The sequence below is a fragment of the Sinocyclocheilus rhinocerous genome, unplaced genomic scaffold (assembly GCF_001515625.1).
Source record: "Sinocyclocheilus rhinocerous isolate Xijiao unplaced genomic scaffold, SAMN03320098_v1.1 scaffold31, whole genome shotgun sequence".
NCBI lineage: Eukaryota > Metazoa > Chordata > Actinopteri > Cypriniformes > Cyprinidae > Sinocyclocheilus > Sinocyclocheilus rhinocerous.
This window is the reverse complement of record NW_015638575.1, coordinates 301,693-312,978: the sequence shown is the minus strand read 5'-3', so window position 1 is coordinate 312,978 and position 11,286 is coordinate 301,693. Positions and strand designations below refer to the sequence as shown.

The following is an 11,286-nucleotide window of genomic DNA, read 5'->3' as shown; positions in this document are numbered from 1 at the left end:
GAGGGGCTCGACAAGATTTTTGCTCCGATTCTCGGGAGGGGGAAATCGGGGCTAAATCGGGCTAAAAATCCTGTAGTGTGAGCCAGGCTTTAGGGGTGTACTCACTTTTGTGGCCAGTGGTTTAGACATTAATGGCTGTGTGTTGAGTTATTTTGAGGGACAGCAAATTTACACTGTTATACAAGCTGTACACTCACTACTTTACATTGTAGCAAAGTGTCATTTCTTCAGTGTTGTCACATGAAAAGATATAATAAAATATTTACAAAAATGTGAGGGGTGTACTCACTTCTGTGAGATACTGTATATATGAATAGAAAATGCAAATGAACAACATTTATTTGTAATAGAAATCTTTTGTAACTTTATAAATGTATTTACTGTCACTTCTGATTAATTTAATGCCTCTATGCTGAATAAAAGTATTAATTTCTTTAAATAGAAAAATCTTACTGACCCTAAATTTTAGTATATAGGCCTGTATCAATAAAGTATATATATCAACGGCAGATTTTTCCATGAACCAGTATTTAATGTAGCCTGGGTTGTATTTTTCTTTTCTTTTTTACCTAAAAGTTCAGATTTAATTTTGCTACCCTAATAACGCATAATTATATGGTTAGTTGTAATTAGCATAATTTTTTTCACTGCCCTCTGCGACCCTATTAGAGAAGACCTGCAACCCACTAGTTAAGAACCTTTGGATTATTTCACAGAAAGAGATAATTGCATGCAGAGCATTCTGGGTGTCACTACATTTATTGATGTGTTTGTGGCTTTGGGTCATGATTCCTGGTTTGCCTGCTCAGGTAATGGACCGCCGCTGCGGTTGGTTGGTGGGGAGGAGGACTTTGAGGGACGAGTTGAGGTCTTCCATAATGGGCACTGGGGGACCATTTGCGATGATCAGTGGGATGACATGGATGCTGAGGTGGTCTGCAGGCAGCTCGGATTGGGGTGAGTCCAATGTAGAACTAATACATCAAATACTAATCGTTCACACCCTGTCATAAATATACAGTGGATGGTTTCAGAGTAATACATCATACTTTTAACTCCTACCTTTTCTAAAATGCCTTTTGCAAACATCTTGGCAAGGTTTTAAAGAAGCAGTAGCACATGTTGTCTCTTGTGAGGTATTTTCATCCCTGAGTGCTCTTATCTCGATGAGAGGAAGATTGAATTATTTATTTTGCGCTGTTGTATTTTTTGCTCTCATACACCATCTCCATCATGTTGCTGTAACAGTTGTAGAGAATAAAGGCTGTGAGATGTCACATGAGCTGCAGTGATGATATATATGCATGACTTCAGTTACTGCAGCATTAAAGCAACTGAATGATGTGTTTGTCGGTTATAGTTAGAACATGTTAGCTTTCAAATGAATCTGTAGTAAGAAGCATTTTAATGGTCTGTGTGTGCCTTTTTGTGTGATACTGTACTCAGTGCTTCACAGGGCCTCTTGGATTCCCACTGAAACTAAGCAGGGTTGAGGCTTATCAGCACCTGGATGGGAGACCACCTGGGAAGTTTATCGATGTTCCCTTATTCCCTATGCCATTTGCAGAGCCCTTTGAACAGAACATGTTTGATCTTTGGATTTGAATCTTACTTAAGATGACAAAAGTATAGGGCACTTAGATCTCCTTTGTATATATGTCTTTGTGTGTGTCCAGGGGGATCCCTAAAGCCTGGTCATGGGCTCATTTCGGGCAGGGCAGTGGGCCGATCCAATTGGACGCAGTACAGTGCACAGGCAATGAGCTCTCTCTGGACGAGTGCCGTCACAGCGGATGGGAACAACACAACTGTGACCATATGGAAGACGCTGGGGTGTCATGCAATCCCTATACAGGTCTCATCCTACACATAGACACACACATACAAACACTTACAGCCTTGGCTCTCTGGAATATCTTATTCTGATTGGTCATTCACAATATTCTGTGCAGTTTACCCTAATATACACAGTTTTCGACATAAACTGACTGTGCTAGTTTTATATCTCTTGTATCGTTCCTTGGTCTCTTTGTTCTCACATTAAAAAAAATAAATAATTTAGACTCGAATCAATATTTCATGTCCACTTGTTCCCTTATTCCCTATGCCATTTGCAGAGCCCTTTGAACAGAACATGTTTGATCTTTGGATTTGAATCTTACTTAAGATGACAAAAGTATAGGGCACTTAGATCTCCTTTGTATATATGTCTTTGTGTGTGTCCAGGGGCATCCCTAAAGCTTGGTCATGGGCTCATTTCGGGCAGGGCAGTGGGCCGATCCAATTGGACGCAGTACAGTGCACAGGCAATGAGCTCTCTCTGGACGAGTGCCGTCACAGCGGATGGGAACAACACAACTGTGACCATATGGAAGACGCTGGGGTGTCATGCAATCCCTATACAGGTCTCATCCTACACATAGACACACACATACAAACACTTACAGCCTTGGCTCTCTGGAATATCTTATTCTGATTGGTCATTCACAATATTCTGTGCCGTTTACCCTAATATACACAGTTTTCGACATAAACTGACTGTGCTAGTTTTATATCTCTTGTATCGTTCCTTGGTCTCTTTGTTGTCACATAAAAAAATAAATAATAATTTAGACTCGAATCAATATTTCATGTCCACTTATTTATTTATCTGGTAAGTAGTCATGTAAATGGGATGGTGTACAGCAAACAGGTTTTAACGCAAAATAAACCCCTTCAGGATGACATAAGACTTTGTTTCAGTTGACTGTACGTTATCACTTCCATTGGCAATACAGAAACTGTCCAGAGAGGCAATGTGTGTATATAGTGTGTGTTGGCATATGCATTCAGATGGCGTAGTGAGACTGGTAGACGGTGATAACCCATGGGAAGGTCGTCTGGAAGTATATCACTCTGGGGACTGGGGCACGGTGTGTGATGACAGCTGGACGGAGCAGCATGCACAGGTGGTCTGCAGACAGCTGGGATTCAGGTGCTATTCTTTAATCCTGCCGGTAGCTGTGTATATATACAGTAGCTGTATTACTTAAAACTGAGGAATGATGTACTGTCAGAATAATTCAAACAGTTGGGCCTTGATTAACTTAGATTTCATATAAAAGACATTTGGTAATGCAGTCATGTATATAAATTTTTAATATACCTGTACACTACTGTTCAAAAATTTGGGGACATTAAGATTTTTTGGTGTTTTTGAAAGAAGTCCCTATTGCATTTATTTAATCAAAAATACAGTAAAAACCACAATATTGTGAAATATTATTACAATTTAAAATAAATTATAATTTAAAAATTTTTAAATGTAATTTATTCTTTTGATTGCATAGCTGGATTTTCAGCAGCTATTACTCCAGTCTTCAGTGTCACATGAACCTTCAGAAATCATTCTAGTATGTCGATTTTTTGTTACACTGTAAAATTATTTACTGTCACTTTTGATCAATTTAATGCATCCTTACTAAATAAAAGTTCAAAGTTTAAAAAAATCTTACTGACCCCAAACTTTTGAATGGTAGTGTAATTTTGAATAAAACAATTGCCAAAAGCTCACAATAAATAATTTCATATAGTTTTTGTACTTCACAGCATTGTTACATTAATTTAAATATATAGGTATAGAGAAATAAACAGAAGTATATAAAACTGTTAATAATGTAGATCAACTATGACATTTTTCAGTAAATCTTCAGTAAATTAGTGCCCAGTATCAAATGCCTTAAGTTAGGAATATTATCACTAAGGGTTTTCTTAACCTAAAGGGGTTTGTTTTGCAATCGGCTGCAGGGATTTAGTAATTAAATTCACTTAGAAGTGTCCTCCTACACAATAGTAGTAAGTGTCCAATGTGGGCGTATGAATGTCTCTATAGGATCAATATGTATAAATGAAGTATTTTGCGGGAGAATTTAAAGTGGCTTTAAGTTATTGGGAATTTATCATGAGTGTGTGTGTGTCCATGTAGGGGTGGTGCAGAGGTCGCTCCTGCTGGCGCTTTCGGAGAAGGAACAGGGCTGATTCTGCTTGACGATGTGGAGTGTGAGGGCAGTGAGAGCTCTTTGCTGGAGTGTAAACATAGTGTGTGGGGTCGACATGATTGCTCTCATAGCGAAGATGTTGGAATACTCTGCCACAGGGTAGAAAACAATGAGGTCCCACTGGCTCCAGAAAGTACTGGTGAGTTATCTGGAACACACACCAACATACGCTTCAGTGTGTGAGTAAGGCTTTGTGTGAGGTCGGTGCAGATACGTTTTGCTGATATAATTCTCTGTGTGTGCACCGCTTTGACCCTTTCTGAAATTCAGAGGGGATCTAAATGTCACTTGTTGACAGAGGCCAGGAATAAACGCAGCCATTGTAGTTTCCCAAGTGCTTGCTTTTAATGATAAAAACTTCCATTTAAATTTCAATAAAGTATCGTGTAGCCCTTGGCATCCACAAAGCTACCTTTGCCATTTGACAGTGTAACATTAGAAAAACATGATTTATTTTCCCCAAACAAACAAAATTTCAATCTAAACTATTATCATATAACATCAGTACTCTTTTTGCCCCCAGTCAATGACATTTTGAGTATGTTTGAATAGGTATGTTTGAAATCTTAGGTTTGAATGGCAAGATTCATCAAAATGTGTGTGGCTGTGTGTTGCTTATAATGTTCTGCTAGCATTGTTATCTAAGAGATGAAAGATGACAAAGTCAAAATTCATGATTTTATTGATTAAAAAAGTTAGCCCTTTTTAAATGTTTCTTTGTATGATAAAGAACATTAGAGCCTTTGATGTAGCATTGGATTTTGGACGTTCAGTACGAATTGAAGATTCCACCTTATAGGAATTTTTTTTTTTAAAGCTACTGTAATTGTCACTTTATTCTAATAGACTTTATATATCACAATTATGAGTATAATTGCAACTTTTTACACTAGTACAATTACTGTCAAACGAAACATATACTTTTATTCAACAAGGATACAATAAATTGATCAAAAATGATATTAAATATATTTATGATGTTACAAAAAGATTTAAAATAAATGCTGTTCTTTTGAACTTAATATTCATTAAGAATCCTGAAGAAAAAATGTATCACGGTTTCCACAAAAATATTAAGCAGTAGAACTGCTTTTTTCAACATTGATAAAAATAAGAAATATTTATTGAGCATCAAATCAGCATATTAGAATGATTTCTGAGGATCATGTGACACAATGGGTGCTTAATAATGAGCTTTTTCATCACAGGAATCAATTAAAATATTTTAAATTTAAAATACATTAACAAAGAAGAGTTATTTCATAATATTACAGTTTTTAATGTATTTTTGACCTAATAAATTAGACTTTTCAAAAAGATAAAAAAAATCTTACCACCTCCAAACTTGTGAATGGTAGTGTGTATGTATATATATATATATATATATATATATATATATAAAATAAACTATATATATATAAACTTGGAAACAAAAAAGATATATATCTCACAGTAATCACCTGTGTATGTCTCACAACAAACAAAAAAACTGTGAAAATTAAAATTATAAAAGCAGACAGAAATTGTGTATCCTCAGATCTCTTCCTTGTTACATTCGTTTTTCTTTTTACAGATAGAAATTAAATGCACAGAAAGCTCAATATACAGTGGACATTATATTATATTTGACACAATATTTAATCAAAATTTAAGAAATGATAACTGAAAATGGAAATAAAGCTGTTGTTGTTTAGAAACCAACACTAGGGGGAGCTAACACTTCTGTTCATTAGCTAGGCGTTGTTAAATGTCATACACTGGTATTAGTCACTAGCTGGTGAACTACAACCTTTGCATCCCCTTACACTAGCTACTAATGATTTAAGCACTGCACGTAGTTCACGACAGCGCAGAGTGTATAGCAATGGGTTGATGCCTGAGTTCAGCAGGCATAGTGTACTGCAGAAGGCAAATGCCTTTTTTTGTGGTTTTGAAAGCTCTGTTGCAACTACATCTGTCATCATGAAGGAAAGGACAGGCAGCCAACACACTAACAGAATTAGCAAAACACAGCTAAAAGTCTTTGCCAAATGGATGTCCACACGCATACGTGCTAGTTCTGGATGTTCAGCGGACATATTGGCTTCATGTTTGTGGGCCATCCACACTATCAGAGCATAGGCTACCAGTATGAGGACGATCACCACCAACACAAGACTGGCAAAGAATCCCAAGTAGTAACGATTCACATATGGAAAGAGATGGGAGCATGATTGACAAGGCTGACATCTCCAGCCCATCAGAGGAAGGAAGGAAATGAGGGCAGCCATAACCCATAAAGTCACAATAGCCACCAAGGCTCTTTTACGTGTCAGCAGCACCTTGTAGGTTGAAACCTTGTAGATGGCGTGATAGCGGTCAGCTGCCATCACAAGCAGACTTCCAACTGATCCTGTAAACGCCATGGTCACGCCACCCAGCTTAAGCAGATACTCTGTTTGCTCAAACGATTTGTCAGAAAGGTGGAAATTCAGGAAGTGTATGGTGAAACAGATGCATGCAATAGTGTCCGCCAATGCCAAGCTGCCCATAAACAGGTAAGACGGATGTTGCCGTAGGTTCCTAGAGCAGGCTATGACAACCAGAATGAGCACATTGACCAGGAGGCTGAGAGGTGTGATCAACAGACAGATGGTGCCGATGGCTACCTTCTCTGTGCTGTTTAGCACTGTGTAGTCATTTTTGCAGGAAATTGTCATAATTTTAGTTATGGAAGTCTGTGAAAGTACAGTATATTGTATCATTTTAGATTTCCACAATTTGCTTTTGTAGCTATTTTGTAGTGTTTTACTCACCTGTACGAATCGGTTATGAATTGTGCTTCTTCCTGGTTGTGTTGTGTGGTCTGTTGTCGCGTCTAACCCAGTAACACCATGTTAAACAGAAAGAAAAAACCTTTAAAATGATATACATACCTAATATAGACACATACATACACACACTTAACAATAATTAAATAAATTATAATAATTAGACAATAATTTAAATAAATAATAATAATAAATTCATTGCCTTTCTTTGGAGAGTAGAAGCTTTACAGACCCATCTGTCACAAAAGCAGTTTCTTGAACAAGTGGCAGATCTGTGGTTAGTGGTTGTCAACATGAAGGCTTACACAACTACATTATGTTGTATGTGTGTGTTCTGCCTGTTGGAAAAATTTAATTTATTTATTTGACTTTAACATCTTTACATGAAAAGACATGCACAACCCGATATACTTTGATTATGCAACACATTGGATTAAAAAAAAAGGATATTTAATGAGAATAATGCAGCGCAGGACTTTTATCCATTAGGAGCTGATGAATTGTGAAAGTTGGGCTGCTACATATTAGAGAATGAGGGGAGGGATATCAAGACAGATATTCAAGACGATAACTGAAAAGGAAAGCTTTTTTTCTGTAACGTGCACTGATGAATTGCATACAAAAAGAATGTGTATTAAGATGTGCATGAATGTGTATTAAGAATTTGAGTTGAATTACTGAAATAAATGAACTTTTCCACGACATTCTAATTTATTGAGATGCACCTGTAAATAATAAAAGTCTATTTTAATTTCATGTTCATTTTATGATGCTATAAAACACTGACTATTCATTCTAAAAATAGAAACCTTATTTTGAGGTTCTTCCTTTTCACTGACTGTTAACATCATGTGCTTACATGTCATGTTGTGGTTTAAGCTACACTGCCAGTAACAGAGCCTGTTTCTTTCACTCCTAATACATTACACAAGACTGAGGTGGATGTGCTTCTTTTGTCTGAAACAAAATAAACTGAAGTCTGCAGTCACACCAAATTTCTTAAATCATTCATGTCTTTCGTGTAACTGCCTGTATTAAGCTTAAATGGAAAACTACTACTGAAAAACTACTTTTTGAAGATGCACAGTACTCTAAGTGACACAATCTAAGCTCTGTTCTCTATTTTGCTTGCTTTTCTGTGGTTTCAGGACCTCTGGTACGATTGGCAGGTGGCGACAATAGAAAAGAGGGCAGAGTGGAGGTGTTTCTTAATGGAGAGTGGGGCAGCGTCTGTGATCATGGCTGGAATGATGTCAATGCTGCCGTCGTCTGCAGACAGCTCGGATTCACGTACGGATACATTTGCATAATTTTAACACAAAATAGCTCAAAAGCATCTTATAATCAGTACTATGGAATACGATTTATTATTTCTCAGGCACGATGAATGCAAAGTCTTGGAATGTTTGTTTTGCTCTCTATGGCAGTGGGGTGTCAAAAGCACGACCGATGGGTTATTTCGGAGCAGGGAAGGGGACCATCCATCTGACCAACGTGAGGTGCACTGGGAAGGAGTTGCTCCTCGGAGAGTGCCCTTATAAAGGACAAGACAGCCACGCTTGTAAGCATGGACAGGATGCAGGTGTGGTGTGTGATTATTTGCCAGAGCCAGAGGCTGACATAGCAGTGGTGGGCACACACACCTGCGGTTTGAGAGCCGGCGCTGAGAGACGCAGCAAGAGGATTGTTGGAGGATATAAAACTCTCAGGTAAGCAGTCATCTAAATTTTACTGCTGTTGAATCAGTTCTAGAGCACATGTTGTGGACATTTGTTCAGATACAATTTATTTTATTGCATATAAAGATCATGCTTAATTTAAGATGTTTACTATTGTCCGAAAATGAATTCATTAAAATGTTTGAAATTATAATTATAACTAAAATAGTTTCTAACAACTTTCCAGATACCCCACACTGGACAAAAAGTACTTTGAAACAATTTTCACTAAAAAGTAACACAATTTTGTGAAGTAGAAAGACTGAAATAGTATTTTCTTGTTAAACATGCTCCAGTAATCTTTATTTACAACTTCAAAAAATACAAAATAAAATTAAAATAAAATAAAAAAATATATAAAAAGTGTGTGTGTGTGTGTGTGTATGTGTGTGTATATATATATATATATATATATACAGTGCATATGCAATTAAACAGATTTCACCTCAAACACATGCCATTGCAGTGTTGTTATTGTTAACCAAATCTAAAACTATTAAAAACTGGTTTTGGTAATTGTAATAAAGTTGAAATAAAATGAAATATAAATATTAAAAGAAAAACAAAAGTCAGAAGTCAAATCATAAGAAAAACTAAAATCTGAAATGTTGCCTTTTCAGCAAACTGGAATAAGTTGAAGTTGAAGTACCAAAACTAAAACTGTAATCAAAATAAAACTAAATAGAAATATACATATATATAAAAAAAATAATAATAATAACTAATAAAAACAACAAAATTACTAAAACCTAATAAAATAAAAATTGAAAATATAAAAATAAAAGCTAATTCAAAATATCAATAAATATTGCAATAATGTTTAAATACTACAATAGGTTGAGCCAATGTTTCTGTTTTTTTTTTTTTTATCGCACTACAGACCCTCAGTGATTATACTTTTTGGGTTAACCGACATAGAAATAGCCTACTTTGCCAGTTGTTTCTAAATATTAAGCTAAAATTATTTTTTTATAGTAATTTTATAGTTTTTTTATAGTAATTAATTTTAACATCTAAAAATGAATATGCTTTAAATTTGAATTGTGTTTATAAGTTCTTTGATTGTTAAAATTCAATGCTGACACTCTCTACTTAAAACTGTTCTTTTACTGCAGATAAATATGACTATTTCTCCACCACATCCATTGTGTTTGTGTCTGTATGTTTGTTTGTGTGTGTGTGTTTGTGCACATATGTATACCCCACAGGGGTGACTGGCCCTGGCAGGTGTCCCTGTGGCTCAGGTCTCAATCTAAAGGGAATCAGCCTCTGTGCGGAGCCACTCTCATCAACTCCTGCTGGCTGCTCACTGCAGCTCACTGCTTCAAACAGTAAGAGAGAGACACCTGCTGGACATCAGTGCTATTAGCTGCTATGCCTAGGCTCCTCAACTCCCGAATCCAATTCCATAATCATTTTTAACTGATTTTGATTTAATTGAAATCACTGAGAGCACAAAAATAAGTGGCCAATTTATAAGCATTGTGAACTGTGAACATGTTTTCCAGATGTCATCAGTTAACACAAACATATTAAGCAGCACAACTGTTTTCAGCATTAATAATAATAAATGTTTCTTGAGCACCAAATTAGAATATTAGAGCATATTAGGGTGATTTATGAAAGATCGTGTGACACGGAAGACTGGAGTAATGACTGCTGAAAATTCAGCTTTGCCATCATAGGGATAAATTATATTTATTAAATAGAAATCGGTTTAATATTTCACAACATTACTCATTTGTGACCCTGGACCACAAAACCAGTCTTAAGTGTCAGTTTTTCAAAATTGAGATTTATACATCATCTGAAAGCTGAATAAATAAGGTTTCCATTGATGTATGGTTTGTTATGATTGAGAAAATCTCCTTTAAAGTTGTCCAAATGAAGTTCAATGCATATTACTAATCAAAAATTACGTTTTGATATATTTACGGTAGGAAATGTACAAAATATCTTCATGGAACATGATCTTTACTTAATATCCTAATGATTTTTGGCATAAAAGAAAAACCTATAATTTTGACCCATACAATGTATTTTGGGCTATTGCTACAAATATACCCCAGCGACTTAAGACTGGTTTTGTGCTCCAGGGTCACATTTCTGTATTCTGTATTTTTGATCAAATAAAATAAAAATAAAACATTAGTGAGCATAAGAGACTTCTTTCGGAAACATTAAAAAATCTTATCAACCTCTCTTTTGAACGTTAATGTACATATTAATGTGTACAAATCATTGCTCTGTAATTTTCTGTAATTAGTTTTAGAATGATTTACATAAGACAGCTCCTGTAAATCAGCACTAAAGTAACACTCAATTAAAATGAGATTAGTAGCGGAATGATTGAAATGGTAGTGTATCATCTGTAATATGAATGAATGTCTTGATTCTACAGGTTTGGAAGTGATGCTTCACGGTACGTGGTGAAGCTCGGGGATTATAACACACGGGAGCAGGATGATTTTGAACGTGTCCTCTCTCCAGAGCGCATCGAAGTGCACAAGAAGTACCGAACAGAGAGCTGGGAGCATGACGTGGCTCTGATCCGGCTGAAGGGCGCTGAGGGGAAGTGCGTGTCCTTTAACCCACATACTAACGCCGTCTGCCTGCCTGCACCTGGAAGCAAGTGGGGCAAGAGACCTGCATCATGTGTCATCACTGGCTGGGGAATGACAGGTAATATTGGGTTGTTCTTTTCTTACAAGGGCACAATAT

The 11,286-nt window shown here is 36.2% G+C and overlaps 1 protein-coding gene across 1 annotated transcript in view; it reads left to right on the top strand.

The window, feature by feature from the left end:
• The window catches only part of LOC107749846 (neurotrypsin-like), a 31,911-nt gene that overhangs the window by 18,004 nt on the left and 2,621 nt on the right, over window positions 1-11,286 (top strand). Inside the window, exons 7-14 of the mRNA XM_016565043.1 lie at window positions 810-957; window positions 1,677-1,855; window positions 2,833-2,974; window positions 3,965-4,176; window positions 7,996-8,137; window positions 8,275-8,556; window positions 9,774-9,896; window positions 10,967-11,247. Coding sequence (XP_016420529.1) covers window positions 810-957; window positions 1,677-1,855; window positions 2,833-2,974; window positions 3,965-4,176; window positions 7,996-8,137; window positions 8,275-8,556; window positions 9,774-9,896; window positions 10,967-11,247 — 1,509 coding nt within the window. The remainder of the gene's footprint in view (window positions 1-809; window positions 958-1,676; window positions 1,856-2,832; window positions 2,975-3,964; window positions 4,177-7,995; window positions 8,138-8,274; window positions 8,557-9,773; window positions 9,897-10,966; window positions 11,248-11,286) is intronic.